Source organism: Cherax quadricarinatus, chromosome 72, assembly GCF_038502225.1.
Source record: "Cherax quadricarinatus isolate ZL_2023a chromosome 72, ASM3850222v1, whole genome shotgun sequence".
Classification (NCBI taxonomy): domain Eukaryota; kingdom Metazoa; phylum Arthropoda; class Malacostraca; order Decapoda; family Parastacidae; genus Cherax; species Cherax quadricarinatus.
In genome coordinates, this window is record NC_091363.1 from 603,243 (window position 1) to 623,532 (window position 20,290).

Consider the following 20,290-nt stretch of genomic DNA (forward strand, 5'->3'; position numbering starts at 1 on the left):
AATTGATACCATGATATCTGCATATTTATTAAATGAAGAAGTATACTTTGCTTTAAGTTTTGTCAGACACATACAATGACATTTGAAGACACTGGTATACTTCCACAGTTCCCTGTTCACTAGTTGCTTGTGTAGGTATATTTTGTAAACTTGTAAGAGAGTTAATTACAGGGTATTTAAACTTTAATAATATTTTTCTTTTATGTTTTGGCAGGGAACCAACTTCATTCGATGCATCAAACCAAATGTCAATATGGTGGATCATGACTTTGAAGGAGGACCAATCCTATCACAACTTCAGTGCTCAGGAATGACCTCGGTCTTGGAACTCATGCAACAGGGCTATCCTTCCCGTGCACCTTTCCATGACCTCTACAATATGTATAAAAGTTATCTACCTGCTCAGCTTGCCAGGCTAGACCCCCGTCTTTTCTGTAAGGTATGCCATGTAAAAATCTAACATTAATTTTTTACTGTAGTATTTGAAAGAGTTAGAAGTAATAGCTCTGGATAAAAGTTTTTCAGAGCAAATAAATTGGAGCAGTATACTAGATAAAAGGTAATGAAGTGTTTTGTATACACATAAAGAATGCTCGAGTGTTGGCAAGAGGTGTGGAATTAAGAGATAAAGAATCGAACACAAAGTGGGAATTGCCACAGTTGCTTTTTGGTGATGACACTGTGCTTTGGGAGATTCTGAAGAGAAATTGCAAAGGTTGGTGAATGAGTTTGAAAGGGTATGTACAAGAAGGAAATTAAAATTGAACGTGGGAAAGAGAAAGGTGATGAGGATAACAAAAAATTTAGGTAATGAAAGATTGGATATCAGATTGGAGGGAGGGAGTATGGAGGAAGTGAATGTATTAAGATATTTGGGAGTGGACTTGTCAGCAGATGGGTCTATGAAAGATGAGGTGAATCATAGAATTGATGAAGATGAAAAAGGTGAGTGGAGTACTGAGGAGACAACGAATATTATCCATGAAAGCAAAGAGGGGATTGTATGAGAGTATAGGGGTACCAACGCTCCTATATGGGTGTGAAACATGCGTGGTGAATGTTGCAGCAAGAAGGCTGGAGGCAGTGATGTGGTGTCTGAGGGCAATGTACAATGTGAATATAATGAAGAGAATCCATAGCTTGGGGATTAGGAGGTGTGGGGTTTCTAAATATATTATCCAAAGGGCAGAAGAAAGGTTGTTGAGGTGGTTTGGACATTTAAAGAGGATGGAGCAAAATAGAATGACTTGGAGGGCTCATAAATCTGTAGTGGAAGGAAGGCGGGGTAGGGGTCGTCCTAGGAAAGGTCGGAAGTAGGAGATAAATGACATTTTGTGTGTTGGGGGCTATGACTTCCAGCAAGTGTGCACGAGCATGTTAGGAGTGAATGGAGACGAATGGTTTTTATGACTTGATGTGCTCTTCGAGTGTGAGCATAGTAACATTCATGAAGAGATTCAGAGAAACCAGTTAGCCGGACTTGAGTCCTGGAGGTGGGAAGTATAATGCTTGCACTTGGAAGGAGAGGTGTTGATATGTTGCAATTTTTTAACTGTAGTGTAGGTGCACCTCTGGCAAGACAGTGATGGAATCATTGATGATGAAAGTGTTTCCTCTTTTTCAGGTTACCTTGCCTCTGTGGGAAACGGCTTATCTTTCTTCTTTCAACAAACCAGCCATATCCCATCGAAGCAGGGTGGCCCAAAAAGAAAACAAACGTTTCTATTTTTAACTTTAGTAATGTATACAAGAGAAGGGGTTACTGGCCCATTGCTCCTGGCATTTTAGTCGCCTCTTATGACACACATGGCTTACAGAGGAAGAATTCTGTTCCACTTCCCCATGGAGATATGAGGAAATAAACAAGAACAAGAACTAGTAAGAAAATAGAAGAAAACCCAGAGGGGTGTGTATATATACTTGTACATGCATGTACGTGCTGTTGGAGTGTGAGCAAAGTAACATTTATGAAGGGATTCAGGGAAACCGGCAGGCCGGACTTGAGTCCTGGAGATGGGAAGTACAGTGCCTGCACTCTGAAGGAGGGGTGTTAATGTTGCAGTTTAAAAACTGTAGTGTAAAGCACCCTTCTGGCAAGACAGTGATGGAGTGAATGATGGTGAAAGTTTTTCTTTTTCGGGCCACCCTGCCTTGGTGGGAATCGGCCGGTGTGATAATAAAAAATAAAAATAACATGCATGTGTAGTGTGACCCAAGCGTGAGTAGAAGTAGCAAGATCTACATGAAATCTTGCATGTTTTTGTTCATAAATATTGTACATAAATACAATATTGCAACATGAGAGACCTTGGGGTCTATTAATATAGTATATTTCTGATGGTACGAATCGTTTTTGGGACTTGACGAGCTGTTGGAGTGTGAGCAGGGTAATATTTTATGAAGGGATTCAGGGAAACCGGTAAACCGGACTTGAGTCCTGGAGGTGAAATGTACAGTGCTTGTATTTTAAAGGAGGTGTTTAGGATATTTGCTGTTTGGAGTGACATCTGAACTGTTTTATCTGCATTCCTCTGCAGAGTGATCATGTGTGAATCATGGTGAAAATGTTTCTTTTTTTGGGTCACCTTGCTTTGGTGGGAGACAGCCAGTGTGTTGAGAAAAAAAATTGTCATTTTTCATGGAATTTACCTAATATTTAGGATTTTTAATTTTTTTTTTTTTTTTTTTTTTTTTTTTTGACAAGTTTGCCATCTCCCACTGAGGCATGGAGAAACAAAAAGAAAGAAAATTCCCAAAAAGAAAATACTTTCATCATCATTCAACACTTTCATCTCACTCATACATAATCACTGTTTTTGCAGAGGTGCCAAGAATACAACAGTTTAGAAGCATATACGTATAAAGATACACAACATATCCCTCCAAACTGCCAATATCCCAAACCCCTCGTTTAAAGTGCAGGTATTGTACTTCCCATTTCCAGTACTCAAGTCCGACTATATAAAAATAACTGGTTTATTGGCATCTTATACTGTGTTATATTGCAGGTGAATAATTTAACCATTCCTTCAGTGAGTTTTTTTCACATTGGCCATTTTTACTATGTTAGGGGGACTGAAAGGAATACACTATTCATATTCACCATCACTCATTAATTAGTGGTATTGCCAGAAAAACAACAGATTCATAATTCAAATTACCCTCCAAGTTACAACATCCCTGCGTTTCATTGAGAGTGCAGGTGCTGTACTTCCCACTTCCAACATTCATGTCCAACTAGCTTGTTTTCCTGAACCCCCCTTCATAATGTTACCTTCCTCACATATATACTTGTGGTTGCAGGGGTTGATTTACAGATCCTGATCCTGTCTTTTAACTTGTCACTCTTCAAATTCAATCCCTCTTAACATGGTGGGGCCTATTGTACCTGCTTTTCCAACTACAGGTCTCCCTCAACATTTGCAAGGGTTAGGGGATCAAAAACCTCGCGAATATTGAAAAATCGCGAATATTTGGTGCCTCAATATATTGGGAAATATAATACAATACTGCTTCCTTAACCAATTGAACCATGAACAATCATAAAACACGTGAAAACATCATAAAATATTGTACGTACTAGTACCAGCCCTTTGGTAAAGAAGGTGAGAAAAACTATAGAATTCAAGAAAGAACTCATAGCAAGAGTACCAAAGTGGAGGAGGAAAAGAGAGGGGAGAATGTTCTTTCTTCAGTAATTCTACGATATGTACGATACTAAAGCAGCGCAAGTCGATAAAAGCTATAGCGCCAACCAGCGATAGAGTAGCATTAACAGTGTGGCAAGTAAGTTAAGCGATTACTCAATAGAAAAAGGACAACACGAACCTAATTCCTCCAGTGTTGTTGGAGTTGTATAGGGCGACTGACAACACCACCATCTCTAGTCTACCGCCTCTGCTGCCGCCTCAACCACTACTGTGTACGGCTTGTGTCTCAGTGGTCCTTATACACCCAACAACAACAATACAGCAACACTCGTGGCACACTTAATGATATATTTTATTCATTCTAGAGTATATATGTCATGTTTCTATGTGATTAATATTTTTTATTATGTCAGATGAATTGTGATAGATAAATAAGCTGTAGAGTTGATATTAGTGTCAAATTGAAGGACTATCTCGTCCTATCTCCAAACAAACTCTGCCATTGCTACAATTCCTAACATATGTAATGACATGTTTTAAATATGATTGGGCGGCTGGGAATTTGCGAATGTTTGAAGCCCGCGAAAGTGGAAAACGCGAATGTTGAGGGAGACCTGTATTTATCGAGCCTGCTTCCATCACTTCCTCACCAAGATCCACTTCCCTACCACTGTGAGACTGAAGAAATACTTCCTAATATCTGTGTCTTTAACTTCCAAAAGTGTCCCCGAGCTCTCATTTCTCACCTCTTCAATAGCCTATCCCTGTCTACCTTACCAATTCCCCTGAGTATTTTGTATGTTATCATGTCCTCCCTGGTTTTTCTGTCCTCCAATATCGTTAGGTCCAGTTCTGTTAGCCTGTCCTCATAGCTTATACCTCAGCTCAGGAACAAGCCTTGTTACATACTCTGCACTTCTTCATTTTCTTAACCCTTAAATTGTCCAAACGTAGATCTACGTTGACACGTGTAGCGCTCCGAACATAGATCTATGTTCAATTTTACATTCTTTCTTATGTAAAAAACGTAGATCTACGTTCGGAGCGCTACGCATGCAAACATAGATCTACATTTGGACAGTTTAAGGGTTAACATGCTTTTTCAGGTGCTGCTTCTGTATGTGTTCCATGCTCTGAATTTTGCTTGCAGAAACATGGAAATATAGCATTATTCCCAAGAGTCTTGTTTTACTAGGAAATGTTTAGTTGTATTATAATTACCATAGCACTTATATACTATACAAGGTTATTCTTATTACCATAAACTTATAACCTTGTATTTCCTCCAGTCACTCTTCAAGGCTCTTGGTCTAGATGACAAGGACTTCAAGTTTGGCATGACTAAGGTATTCTTTCGACCAGGCAAGTTTGCTGAATTTGATCAGTTGATGAAGAGTGATCCAGAAAACCTTCAGCTCCTAGTGTCCAAGGTGAAGAAATGGCTCTTGCAGTCACGATGGAAGAAGTCTCAGTGGTGTGCCCTTTCTTCCATTAAATGTAAGTGATTCCCCAGACTGGAAAGCGGCTACCAGATTTTAAATACACATATGAAGAATCCATTACTGGCATGTCTTGCTGAAGATTAAAAGTTAGTTCTATTAAATAAAAACACTTTACATTGTGTATAAGTTGTCTCCACATTGATACAGTAGAATAAATAAAGGAAAACACTCCCATTCTCATGTAACACCATTTCTAAAAGAAGTGACGCTCTGAGTGAAGGCATGTGGAAATAAGTCACTTTGCCTGACTTGTGGGTTATCCTAGGTTCTCTACACATGCTGTTATGTATGATAATCTATGTAACTGTATTTGTGTATACCTGAATAAACTTACGTATGAAAGGAATAATTTTCTAGTTACCCCCTGTAATATTGTAGTGTACACATTTTCTGTGATGTTGGACTACAAGTCACCTTGCTACCACATCTCATATTTATGTTAATTTATTCTACTGTGGGATGTATTTATTATGTTTATATGTTACATAGTGTGTTTATTACATAATTTTGAAAAAAATATCATAGATAGATTAATGGAAATGTGTATATTAACGTAATATATGACGTTTAATACACCAAAGAGATAACGTATTATTAATATGGCATCAAGAATAGAGAGACTCTTAGTGATTTTAACCCTTGAACGGTCCAAACAGATCGACGTTCAAATTCGTAGTGCTACAAAAGTAGATCTACTTTTTTTTACATACAGTGGACCCCCGCATAACGATTACCTCCAAATGTGACCAATTATGTAAGTGTATTTATGTAAGTGCGTTTGTACGTGTATGTTTGGGGGTCTGAAATGGACTAATCTACTTCACAATATTTCTTATGGGAACAAATTCGGTCAGTACTGGCACCTGAACATACTTCTGGAGTGAAAAAATATCGTTAACCGGGGGTCCACTGTATTTTCAAATACAGTGGACCCCCGGTTAACGATATTTTTTCACTCCATAAGTATGTTCAGGTGCCAGTACTGACCGAATTTATTCCCATAAGGAATATCGTGAAGTAGATTAGTCCATTTCAGACCCCCAAACTTACACGTACAAACGCACTTACATAAATACACTTACATAATTGGTTGCATTCGGAGGTAATCGTTATGCGGGGGTCCACTGTATAACAAAAAAAAATAATGTAGATAAAAGTTTTTTTTACACGTTTTCAAATGTAAAACAAAAAAGAAGATCTACATTTTTTTACATACTTTCAGATGTTGAAAAACGTATATATACGTTTGGACCGTTTAAGGGTTAATGTGTGTCTACACACCAGCACAGTGTGTAAGTATATTTAGGTATAGGTACACATAAGTATAATTATTAGAGTACATATAAAATATGCAATAACTTTAAAACACTTGAAATTTTGGAAAGTTTCCAGACATAATAGAGAGATGTGCTCACGGAGAATGTAAACAAACCGGGTGGGGCGTGCCATATGAGAAAGACCGCTCACCGTATAGCAAGTTTTGGTCATAATTTGAAATTGCTGTATTATCAGAATGCCGTATAGCAAAACGCTGTGAAGCGAGGCCCTATGTATATCACTTGATGTGGCTTTTTTTTTTATTACATTTTGTGTTTTTTATTTTTGACGTGCTGAATATTTGTTACTGTAATTTGGGGTATAATGGTATACTAAACTTGAAAATGTTATCTATGATTTACCGTGATGTACTTTATTAAGATTTTAATGCTTGCAATTTTTCAGTAAGAAACAAGATCTTGTATCGCCGTGAGCAGCTTATAATTATTCAAAAGAATGTGAAAATGTATAATGCAAGGAAAAAGCACCGGCCACGCTACATGGGTATTCTCAAGATAAAGAGTCTACAGGTAAAGTGCCACATTCCATATCCTGTTTGAACATGCAAGATGACTGGTAAAATCTTATAAACTTCTATTTGCATTGCTTTTCTCTGAAGGTTGTATCAAACTTTTTTACAACATCCCTTGTCAGTGAGACAAGCCTATAGTTTTTTGGTCTTCTGATCACTTTTTTGATACACTGGCATGTTTTTACCATTTTTCCATTTTCCATCAATTTACCTTTACAGTTGTTTTTAGCATGCCAGCCATCTCCCACCAAGGTAGGGTGGCATAAAAATAAAAAAGGAGGAAAATACTCATCATCATTCATTTAGTCACTGTCTTACTAGAAGTGTGCTGACATCACAGTTCAGCTAACCCCCAAACTACAACATTCCTACCCCTCTTTCAGAGTGCAGGCACAGTACTTCCTACATCCAACCCCCTTTCATAGTGCAGGCACAGTACTTCCTACCCCCACCCCTCTTTCAGAGTGCAGGCACTGTACTTCCCACCTCCACCCCCCTTTCAGAGTGCAGGCAGAATACTTCCCATCTCCAGGACTCAAGTCTGGCTAACCAGTTTCCCTGAATCCCTTCACAAAATATTGCCCTACTTACACTCCAACAGCTTGTGAGGTCCCAAAAACTATTCATCTCCATTCATGCTTATCTAACATGATAAAATATAAGTAAAAATTCTCCTCAGCTAAATAATACTCTTCTTCGTTTTAGTTTCATTGCTCGCATTTCTGCAGGGCCAGTTGCAGCAAATGTTGGGGATTGTTAACCAACTGAAGAAAGAGAAGGAATCATCACTAGCAACAGTTAAAAAGCTTGAGGGTAACATGGATGCTACTATCACAAAAATACAGGTAGGATTGTAATTAGCAGTTTTTAAACTTAGAGTGTTTATAAATCTGAAGTTTTTTATTTTTTTAGTACCCTACATTTTTATTAATAACTACCACTTAGTAAAAAAAATATAGTTGAATTACCTCATGGACTAATGAGCATTACAGTAATAAGGTGATATTTTTTTTATATTGTTTACTAGGTATTCTATATATTATTCACTTCTGAACCTGCACTCTGCTTTATTTTGGAACAGACAACAGTTATGAGCCGGGAAGAAATTGATAAGGAAGTTAATGGTCTTGTTAATTCATTGAATGCTGAGCTGAGTGTCTTGCATAAAAAGCTTACTCAACAAAAGAATGCTGAGGAACAGGAAAGAATCCGTCGTATTCAAGAAGAAATGGAGAGGGAGAGGAAGAAGAAAGAGGAGGAGGAAAGAAAGAGAAGAGAAGAGGAAGAAATTAGAAAGAAGTAATTATATAATGAACTGTTTTATATTCAGAATGTGTTTTACTTTTTTTAACATGTTGGCTGTCCTCCCACGGAGGTGGGGTGACCTGACAAAAGAAACACTTTTACCATCATTCACACTATCACTGTCTTTCCAGAGGCATGCAGGTACAACAGTGTAGATGTCCCTCTAAAGAGCAAATATCCCAAACCCCCCTCCTTTAGAGTGCAGTCACTGCACTTGCCACCTCCTAGATTCAGGTCCAGCTAACCATTTTCCCTGAATCCCCGGCTAACTGCTTTCCCCGAATCCCTTCACACGTATGACCTTTCTCATACTCCAATAGCTCCTCAGGTTCCAAAAACCATTTGTCTCCACTCCTGTCTAACACACACATGCCTGCTGTATGTCCAAGTCCCTCGCACACAAAACCACCTTTACCCCCTCTCTCCATCCTTTCCTAGGATGACCCCTACCCCGCCTTCCTTCCCACTACAGAATTATCTAGATCTTTATATAGATGTTCATTATTTTTTTTAACAAACCAGCCATAACCCACTGAGGTGACCTAATAAGAAGAATAAAATTTTTCTTTTTAAGCTTGTTTTTCTTTTTAAATTTAGTAATTTATACAGAAGAAAGGGTTACTAGCCCGTTGCTCCCATAGATGTTTGTTTATTTTTTTCATCAAATCGTCCATATCCCACTGAGGCAGGTTGACCTAAAAAGAAAAACAAAAGCTTCTCGTATAGGTGTTTATTTTATTTTTTTTTTTTATTAACACACTGGCCGATTCCCACCAAGGCAGGGTGGCCTGAAAAAGAAAAACTTTCACCATCATTCACTCCATCACTGTCTTGCCAGAAGGGTGCTTTACACTACAGTTTTTAAACTGCAACATTATATAGTGTGTTTATATAGAGCTTTATTCCATCTGGCAAGTGCTTTTATAGAAATTACTAAATTATCAGGGTGAGTATTTATCCCTAGGGTATTTCACTGATAGCATTCTCCCAGGAGAACATTTCTCTTCAGTTTATAATTTTCTTTCAAGCAAATAATCTCGTATATAATGTAATATTTTGTCTTGTATTCCTTTAATGCTTTGTAGCTTCTAGACTAATCTTTGAGAACCTCTCAAAACCCTATTTTTAGGAGCAAATAAATGCAACCTGTCCTCCCATGTCTTTCCTGAATTATTTCTGTGATGACTTTCTTAATAATTTGAGATATTGTTCAGAACTTTGATGTTAGAAAACCAAACTACTCGATAACAAATTTTTATTATGTTTATTTTGCACTTTCTCATTGTTCTTGCAGTATTGTTTATGACACTTGTCAGTAATATAGGACTCAATTTTTAAGGTAATGTACCCAGACTTAGTTAGGATTGCTAATTTAATTCAGAAATGTAATTAAATATTAAAATGATGAATGCCAGACCTAATGACAGTTACAGGAACCAAGCTGTCTAGTATGATAATTGGTGCAGTCTTTCCCATTAGGAGATTTGAAGAAATGCTTATTATAGGATGTGATGAATTGTTAAGTGCATAGCTGTTTAATTATTATGAAGGATCCCAAAATATTTATTACTGTCATCTACTATCCACTACAAAATAGCAGAAGACTCAGGCAGAAATATAACATGCCCAATCCAGCAATAATAAATATTAAAATATTACAGAGACAGCAAACAGAACAAGGGCTAAATAATAGTATGGAATTTTAAACACTGAAATACAAACTGGAAGACTTGGGACCTACCCAGGGGTTTAGAAAGGTGGTAAGTTGCTGGAATCTATAATGCAAAACTTCTCTATAGCAATATGACAAAGAACTGATCAGAGTAAGAGGGAAGAGGGAATGTGACACTGGCAAGGCAGGCCTTTTCCACCTCCAACAAAACTGATATAGAAAAGAGGGATTATGAAATGCTATTGAAGGGCAAGTAATATTACCTGTAAGAATCTCACTCCTTCAGCGATCTAATATGATAGTGTTTATCACTTAAAGATACTTAGCTTCTACAGAAGAAAATATGAAAATATTTGTTCTTCACCACAACCCTATTATTTTCAGAAAATCTGAAATGGAAGCTCGGCGTAAGCAAGAAGAGGTGCTGCGTCGCAAACAGGAGGAGGAAGACCGGAAAGCAGCTGAAGCTTTACAGGTTAGTTGCCATACTAGCTCCATGTATAGAATGGTAATAATAGAGCACCTTTTGATTTTTGTAGAGGAGGGAGGGAGGTAGTTTCTACTTTCAGTAGATTAATGCAAACTGGTTTCCCAGAATCCGTTCATAAAACGTTACCCTGCTTACACTCGACAGCTTGTTAAGTCCCGAAAAGTGTGGCATGGATTCAACAGGGTGCTAGAAAGATTCCTTAGAGGTTCTGGTCCATGTTGACATGTTAGCATCATGCAGCTGCAACAGATTTGTTGGCTGCACTTTCATGCTTTGAACCTCCTGTTTCACCACATCTCTATTTTTTACACTAAATTCTGAGATACTCAAACTACCCCATCTGGCACCAACACTCATTCCACCGTCAAAGTCACTTAGACTTTGATGTTTGGTCTGAGCAGCAACTGAACTGCTTGACCATGTCTGCTTGCTTTTATGCATTGAAGTGCTTTCATGTGATTAGTGGATTAGGTATTTGCATTAACAAGCAAGTGTACCTAATGAAGTGACTACTGAATGTATATTATAGTTAAGTGTGCTGTATTTTATCTACTGTAAGTAAATTTGATTTCATACATCTTTCAGATACTTAAACTATGTAATTTACCTTTTTTTAATTTGTTATTTATTTAGCTATAATCAATTAATTGTTATAAATCAGCACTGTTCTGGGAGAGTCATTAGAGAAACCATAATCAATTATGGAAAATTACAAGATTTTATAATTCATCCTTCAAGGAGGAGGGAAGAGGGGTACACCTAGAAGCTGTTAAAAAGTTCTTGATTCATGGAATTGGGGTTACTTCCTCCTTCCTAAGATCCAATATGATTACCCCTTACCACTCCCATTCCTAAGACATTGTACTCCATTTGTAAGTGACTACTGTTTCTTGCAGACATTATTTAAATTACAAGTATCATGCATATTTTTCTCAATACAGATTCAGTTGGCCAAGGAGGAAGCTGAATCTGAGTGCCTGGCCCAGCAAGAGGAGCAGGAACGAAGAGACCATGAGCTTGCTCTTCGCTTGGCCAATGAAACTAACTCAGCTGTGGATGATATAGCCCCATCACTCAAGAGGTCAGACATTCACTCTTGGTCATTTATTTTTATAAAGTTTTTCATATATCTGTAGAAGACTCAGGATGACTAATATCAGGATACAATATTACTTATGGAGAAGAGAAGGTTGGTATTTTTTTTTTTTTTTTGGTGAGGATTGTGCATATAAAACACTTTGAAGTAAAGAAATATATGGACTTGTTCAAAGGAAACCCAATGTTATGAGTCATTTTTTCACAGTAATTAAGGAGAAGTTGAATGTGTTATTTATTTATTTATTTATTTATTGGAGGGATATGTTGTGTATCTTTATACGTATATGCTTCTAAACTGTTGTATTCTGAGCACCTCTGCAAAAACAGTGATAATGTGTGAGTGTGGTGAAAGTGTTGAATGATGATGAAAGTATTTTCTTTTTGGGGATTTTCTTTCTTTTTTGGGTCACCCTGCCTAGGTGGGAGATGGCCGACTTGTTGAAAAAAAAAAATATTATTAATCCTAGGTAGTAGGTTGGCAGACAGCAGCCGCCCAGGGAGGTACTACCGTCCTGCCAAGTGAGTGTAAAACAAAAGCCTGTAATTGTTTTACATGATGGTAGGATTGCTGGTGTTCTTTTTTCTGTCTCATAAACATGCAAGATTTCAGGTACGTCTTGCTACTTCTACTTACACTTTGGTCACACTACACATACATGTTTTTTTTTTTTTTTTTTTTTTTTTTTCTCCAACAAGTCGGCCGTCTCCCACCGAGGCAGGGTGACCCAAAAAAGAAAGAAAATCCTCAAAAAGAAAATGCTTTCATCATCATTCAACACTTTCACCACACTCACACATAATCACTGTTTTTGCAGAGGTGCTCAGAATACAACAGTTTAGAAGCATATACGTATAAAGATACACAACATATCCCTCCAAACTGCCAATATCCCAAACCCCTCCTTTAAAGTGCAGGCATTGTACTTCCCATTTCCAGGACTCAAGTCCGACTATATGAAAATAACCGGTTTCCCTGAATCCCTTCGCTAAATATTACCCTGCTCACACTCCAACAGATCGTCAGGTCCCAAGTACCATTCGTCTCCATTCACTCCTATCTAACATGCTCACGCACGCTTGCTGGAAGTCCAAGCCCCTTGCCCACAAAATCTCCTTTACCCCCTCTCTCCAACCCTTTCGAGGACGACCCCTACCTCGCCTTCCTTCCCCTATAGATTTATATGCTTTCCATGTCATTCTACTTTGATCCATTCTCTCTAAATGACCAAACCACCTCAACAACCCCTCTTCTGCCCTCTGACTAATACTTTTATTAACTCCACACCTTTTCCTAATTTCCACACTCCGAATTTTCTGCATAATATTTACACCACACATTGCCCTTAGACAGGACATCTCCACTGCCTCCAACCGTCTCCTCGCTGCTGCATTTACCACCCAAGCTTCACACCCATATAAGAGTGTTGGTACTACTATACTTTCATACATTCCCTTCTTTGCCTCCATAGATAACGTTTTTTGACTCCACATATACCTCAATGCACCACTCACCTTTTTTCCCTCATCAATTCTATGATTAACCTCATCCTTCATAAATCCATCCGCTGACACGTCAACTCCCAAGTATCTGAAAACATTCACTTCTTCCATACTCCTCCTCCCCAATTTGATATCCAATTTTTCTTTATCTAAATCATTTGATACCCTCATCACCTTACTCTTTTCTATGTTCACTTTCAACTTTCTGCCTTTACACACATTCCCAAACTCATCCACTAACCTTTGCAATTTTTCTTTAGAATGTCCCATAAGCACAGTATCATCAGCAAAAAGTAACTGTGTTAATTCCCATTTTGAATTTGATTCCCCATAATTTAATCCCACCCCTCTCCCAAACACCCTAGCATTTACTTCTTTTACAACCCCATCTATAAATATATTAAACAACCATGGTGACAATACACATCCCTGTCTAAGACCTACTTTTACCAGGAAGTATTCTCCCTCTCTTCTACACACCCTAACCTGAGCCTCACTATCCTCATAAAAACTTTTTACAGCATTTAGTAACTTACCACCTATTCCATATACTTGCATATACATATACATATACATACATACATACATGTACAAGCATATATATACACACACCCCTTTGAGTTTTCTGCTATTTTCTTTCTAGTTCTTGTTTATTTCCTCTTATTTCCATGGGGAAGTGGAACAGAATTCTTCCTCCGTAAGCCATGCATGTTGTAAGAGGCGACTGAAGTGCCGGGAGCAAGGGGCTAGTAACCCCTTCTCCTGTATATATTACTAAATGTAAAAGGAGAAACTTTTGTTTTTCCTTTTGGGCCACCCCACCTCGGTGGGATGCGGCTGGTACGTTGAAAGAAAAAGAAAGAAAAATATTACTAATGAATGAAAAGTAAAATTCGGCATAGAAAAGGTATTTATTAATCTATTTATATTGTTGCTGCTTAGTAAAAAAAAAAGTTTCAGCTGGCTGGTCATAGAGAGCGCCTAGGGAAATGTACTATCAGTCTGTGTAGTACTTTATGATTTGTGTCTATTTATCAGTCTTTATTAATCAGTTAGTAAAGTAAATTTTATCTTTTCAACTATCCCTCTATCTTTTGATTGATCCAAGTCTATTAGTTCTGTTCTTCATTCATCTTAATGAAGTTCCATGTACAGAGTAGCTCAAAACTTACATATTACTTGCATGTTTTGGGATTTGTTTATGAAAAATCAAAGTCACATTACCATGCTGAAACAATTCACAACTAACACACAATATGAAAAGGAAACTTGAGTGTTTTAGTCTTTCCTGAGCTATTATGAAAATGTCTAAAGTTTCCTTTTCAAATTTTGAGTTAGTTGTGGATTTGTTAATTTGTTAGTTGGTGCTACTATGGATGTAGCCAAAGACTTCAATAATTTATTCATTAACTTTTCATCTGTTACAGATCCCTCATGAATATTACCAGTGCCAAAAATTCTCCAAACAAAATATCATTAATGGTTAAATGCGAGTTTATATCTCCATCTCCTTTACTTATTCCTCCCACATTGTTTTTTTCAACATTATGCCATTCTCATTTGAAGATGTATTAAGATGTCCAGTTCAACAGTAGTTTCTTCACCTTAATACTCCCCACTCAATTAAAACAATATTTACTCATACACTTGCACCATTTGTAAATTCTTGAAAGTATTTAAGTGTTTAATTCATGCCATAAAGAACCAAGAGCTCATAAAAGGTACCTAAGTAAAACTGGAGATGCCTGTGCTTACATGTTTCAGGCATAACTTTCTTACCTCAGTCATGATAAAGCCTAACCTTTGTTTTTTCACCCACAGAATATAATCTGCTAATTGATGTACATCCAGGTCCCCAATTATTTGTAGATGCATAGGGATAAAGTTAATAAAAGATCTTTGCCCCAATTTTTCCACACTACCTATGAATTGAGTCCAGGTTGTCTCACTTTCAAGACCAGTGTGCTAGCCACTGTACTCTGGAAATGTTAACTTAGCTTTATATAATTCATTAATTATATAATACACTTACATAAAAAGTATTTAAGTGAACAAAATCTTCACCATTTTTCTTTTCCAAACGTGCCCCTTATTCATTCATAAAAGAGGTCTTTCATAGTTCATGAGTCACTGATACATACTATGCCTTCCTAAATGTGCAAAGATATATTCCTGTAATTTCTCCATTTTTAATTGATGCATTTTGTATAAGCTTATACATTGGGATTATCATAAGTTTTATCAATCAGAGTGGTATTTATACATCCTACAATCACTTTTTTTGCTATTTTACATTCCATTTGACCTGCAGCTTCATGTTTTACAATTTTCTGTTATTTTATTACCTTAAGCTAGTCTGTACTTAGTATCATTAGTTTTTCTTGTCATTAACTTCAGTAACAAACTCCTAGTTATAAACTTTGTGTTAGGCTGTACAAAAAACATTCACCATGCTTTTAAGGAAATATTAATTTGCTGTAATTTATTAAGTACTGTGTATTAGATGAAATTTTAAATCAATCTGTTTGAAGTTGACTATAAAACTACCTTTAATATATTTTTAAACAATTAAATCCACTACAATAAGCTTGAAAAGGGTTATGTAGGTTTAGTTAATGAAAAAATGTGACTTTTCTACACACTCACTCATAAATATGCCAAACGTGGTTGCTATGTAAACATCATATTACTCGGCTTATACACAAAAAACTTGACTTATAAAAAGTTATTATTTCCAAGTGTAGGATACATCATCCATTATCCTCTTACCCACAGCTTGGTAAATGGAGATTCCAGCCAAATGTTGAAGTTGAAAAGGTATTCACTTTGTGTACGTACTTCGTGGCTTGATTAGTTTGCCATGAAGACCTTATTTTGCTTCTTGATATTACCAGTGCTGTAACCCTATAGACCAACTGTTGCTTATCCCAAGTGTTACCACCAGTAGAGATTCTCAAAGCTTGAAGGATATTTTGAAATGTCACTTAAGATACTTTCCTGATTTATTCAAGTGTAGCAGTTCAACCTTATATTGCATTTAATATAGGTAAGGATCTTTGCTATTCATCACACATAAATAATAATATATAATGAGTTGTCTCTTAACCCTGTCATTGTCCAGACCCCAGATCTAAAACTGGTCCACAGCGTTCAAGAATTTAAAAAAAAAAAAAAAAAGAAATGGTAGAGAACCTTTTTTGAAGGTAACAAAACAAAAATTGATGAAATTACTTATGTGTATTTTGCTGCGTTAGTGGTATTTACACATCGGCGATTTTGTCCGCTCTGAGTCCTATTTTAGGTCAATTACATTGTTCCAGTAGACCAAATTCTTAGCTATTTCACTAGTATGTCTTCCATTTTATCAATTGAGCACAAAAAATGCCCCATCAGCTACCCAGTAAAGTGATCAAAAATTGGTAATTTGGCCAATTTCATACAAATTTCAAAATATTCCAGTTTTAAAATAGTCCAAAATAAACAGTGCAGGCATTTCTGGCACTAAAATAACATTTCCTCTTCATTAGTTATGCTTCCAGGCTTTACACATGAATTCATTTTGATTTTTTATTCACACAAAAAAATAGAAAATTTGCTGTAAAGTAAAAGGACACAAGTGCAACTAATGTGACATTTTTATTGTGGCAACGTTTCGCTCTCCAGGAACTTTGTCAAGCCGTTAGTAGGTAATGGCTTGACAAAGCTCCTGGAGAGCTAAACGTTGCCACAATAAAAATGCCATATTAGTTGCACTTGTGTCCTTTTACTTTACATACTGTCGGTAATTCTACCAACATTATTACAGAAAATTTACTATTATACAATATTGTAATAATTGTATAAATAATATCAGTGCATTCATGAATACGTATTACACCAGTTGGATGTGTATTGGATGAGTGACACGATTTGTTTACTCTTGAATATCGGCAAAAATCAAACATTTCTGCTACTTTGTGTTCAATTTCAAGCTATTTTCAGTGCAGAAACCAATCAAAATCATCTCTATTTCTATAGCATATCTTCCATTCTATCAAATGACACCAAGAAATTGAGAATACAACCATAAAAAACATATAGAAATATACAACAGTCACAGTTTTTTTTCTCATTATGCACTGTGTGCTGCAGGATTTTTTTTATGTGGTGCACACTTAGTGCATAGACCCATCCTTTCATATCTAAGCCCAAATTTGCCACTCATAGCTTATCTGAGAGAGAGCTGAGCTCATGGCATAGTACTACAGCACTGACAATGACCTCAAACCTGTATTACTATTACATGGACAATGAAAGGGTTAAGTAAAGTAATATCAATACATATTCTTTATTTTTATTGACCAGTATAAAAGCAGTCTTTTTCTGTATTGTGATGTCATTAGTATACATAATGCTTGTTGCATTTGCATTTAAACCTCATGGTTAATCAAGATTCAACATTAGGAGATAAATTTAAACATTTCTTGAAAACATTTGTTCTAAAAAATGTTATTTTCTCTGAGCAGTAATTGGATTGCTTGAAAAATTCATTTTCAGTAAATATATGGTAATGAAAATTCATTCCTTCAAATTTTGAAAATTTCATGAAGTAGCATTGATTTTCACCCACATGCACTTTAGACTATACAGAGAATAATGATGCAGTTTTTCAATAGTCTTCTTTATCCGATGAGGGTGCATCTGGGTAGTATTCACAAACCCTGTTCCTTTTTTATTTACAAATATAAATATTACTGTTGTGCATGAGTGTTCCCTTGTGCATCATACATCAAACTAAGCATTATGGTCAGCATGTGAAATGGTTCAGATTTATGTACATAAATCAGATTTGATAATGTGATGATTAAGTGTAGACTTTAGAGGTCTTGTATTCTTGCAAGAAGGAAACCCACATGCATTTTAATTGTAAATTTTGGGTTTTACTTTGCTTTCATTGGTCTTGAAAAAATTTTTTGTCGTGGGACATGAAAAATATCAAATACCTGAACAATTTCAATATTAGTGATTTCTTTTTTGGTTCATCCTGCCTTGGCAGGAGACTGCCATTGAGGTAAGGGGCTAGTAACCCCTTCTCCTGTATACATTACTAAAGTTAAAAAGAAACTTTTGTTTTTCTTTTTGGGCCACCCTGCTTCGGTGGAATACAGCCGGTTTGTTGAAAGAATATAGCTGGTAAGGAGCATTAGAGTTGTACCAAAACAGTACTTCAATTTTAAAAGTAAAACCACTATTAACATAGATTTGAATCCAGTATCATTGTATCTTTTCAGCTGATTTGAGAACCGGTTAGATGACCCTATGGAGGTTGTTCAACTGGTTCTCTACTCAATCCAGCTGAATGGTCTTTTTTTTTTTCTTTAAGAGTTGTCATCTGCCCAGGCAGGGTAATCCAAAGGAGAAAACACATTCACCATCATTCATTCAATATCTTGCCAAAAGTGTGTTCCCTGTAGCTAAATAACCATTTGCATCCACTCCTATCTAACATGCTCATGCACACCTGTTGGATGGCCAAGCCCCATGTACACAAAACCTCTTTAACCTCCTCCCTCCAACCTTTCCTAGGATGACCTTACCCTGCTTTTCCTCCATTACAGATTTATACACCCTTCAAGTCATTATATTTTGCTCCTTCCTCTCTAGATCTCTTAATCACCTCAATAACCCTTCTCAGCCCTCTGGATAATACCTAGAGTAACTTTGCACCTCCTCCTAATCTCCAAACTACGAATTCTCTGCATAATATTTACACCACACATTGCCCATGGACACAACATCTCCACTGCCTCCAACTTCCTCCTCACTACAACATTCTAGAATAATATTCACCACATGTCTAATAGTAACCAGGAAAAGGTACATAGAGTACTGTATACAACCATTACCTCTTATTCCACAGCAGGATTCAAACCTGAAAACTCAGCATTAGAGTACGCAGTACTTTACCACACAGCCAGACGCCTAGAAAGTATGGGCGCCTATCCCAAGCTAGACAGTCACTCCCCCATGCCCCGGAAAAATAATGTTTGTAAATAATTTTGCCTGTTTGCTTACCAAGAAAAAGAAGAAAATATCATAAGTTATTATATATATTTGTAAACTTATTTTTATCGTGCACTGAACTATCCACTTAATGCTGAAACCAAGCAAATGCTTTTACATATTTGTTCTTTATAGGAAAAAAAGATGCCTTACCTTAAATTTAGTTAAAACATAAGGAAGTAACTGAAAAACTTAAATTAGGCAAAGTAACGAAGATCATATATATTAAATTTTCATAACTCAGAATATTTAGTCAGTTTAATAGTATGACAAATACCTAATATGTTTGACTTTTTGTGGGTTTACTGTCTATATAGAAAAGGCATATGTGATGTAATATTCTGTTTGATTTCTTTTTTTTTTTTTTTTTTTTTTTTTTTTGGATTTTGGAAAATATGGATTATGCAAAATTTTAGTTGCTGTATATTATGAAAAGATTAACAGTTAATTTTTTTGGTAGCTATTGTGCTTTTAGAAATTTCAACTTTCACTGAAATCAAGAAATCAATGTACAGTATTTATGTCAAGGAATGCCAACACTTAACTCAATTTTGGTTTCCTTATCAGCACTGTTGATGTTTTGAATGGAGTGTATAATCTTTGAAGACCAACCCTTTACTCACACCTAAAATCATCAGGATCCCTCCATCTGTTGATTTTATTTTGATTACAGACAAATAGGTAGACTGACACAAAGACAGGACCAAAAACAATTATCCACTCTGAAGCTACAGGCAGGGTAATAAAAATATCTTATTAAGTAGTTTAATAAAAGATAAGAGGAGAAAAGAGCAAATGTATGATGTTGAGCAGTGCATCAGTCCTCTGCTTGGATTGTCAAGGCTGACTGAGTCATTTTATAAGCTTAATAAGTATGTCTCAGATTTAAGAAAAATGAGTGCATGATCTTATACATTAACTTTCTCCATCTGTGCTCCTATTCTCTTCATGTTCTTTTGAAAAATGCCTCTTCAAGGGGGGCTCCTTGTGGTGGTGAAGAGGCTCTTGGTCTGAGGAATTAGACCTGTTGGTCTCTTTCCTCAGACCGAACCTAATTATCCCCCAATCCTCCCTTCCCTATCCCATCCTCCCCTTTTTCCTTTCCTCCTCCTCCCCACCCCTCCCTTTTGCCCTTCCTCTTTTCGACCTTTGGGATTTTTCCCACAGGCGCGCTAGTTCCTA

At 36.6% G+C, this 20,290-nt stretch overlaps 1 protein-coding gene across 7 annotated transcripts in view; it reads left to right on the plus strand.

Annotated features, from left to right (window-relative positions):
• Positions 1-20,290, plus strand: part of jar (Myosin heavy chain 95F jaguar) — a 192,226-nt gene that overhangs the window by 140,729 nt on the left and 31,207 nt on the right. For 4 of the 7 annotated variants that reach the window (XM_070100242.1, XM_070100246.1, XM_070100244.1 and 1 more), the window contains 8 exons: positions 215-439; positions 4,940-5,147; positions 6,875-6,999; positions 7,730-7,846; positions 8,083-8,300; positions 10,363-10,453; positions 11,410-11,549; positions 15,842-15,883. In XM_070100242.1, coding sequence (XP_069956343.1) covers positions 215-439; positions 4,940-5,147; positions 6,875-6,999; positions 7,730-7,846; positions 8,083-8,300; positions 10,363-10,453; positions 11,410-11,549; positions 15,842-15,883 — 1,166 coding nt within the window. The remainder of the gene's footprint in view (positions 1-214; positions 440-4,939; positions 5,148-6,874; positions 7,000-7,729; positions 7,847-8,082; positions 8,301-10,362; positions 10,454-11,409; positions 11,550-15,841; positions 15,884-20,290) is intronic. The other 3 variants (XM_070100245.1, XM_070100247.1, XM_070100249.1) reach the window with 1 other exon arrangement.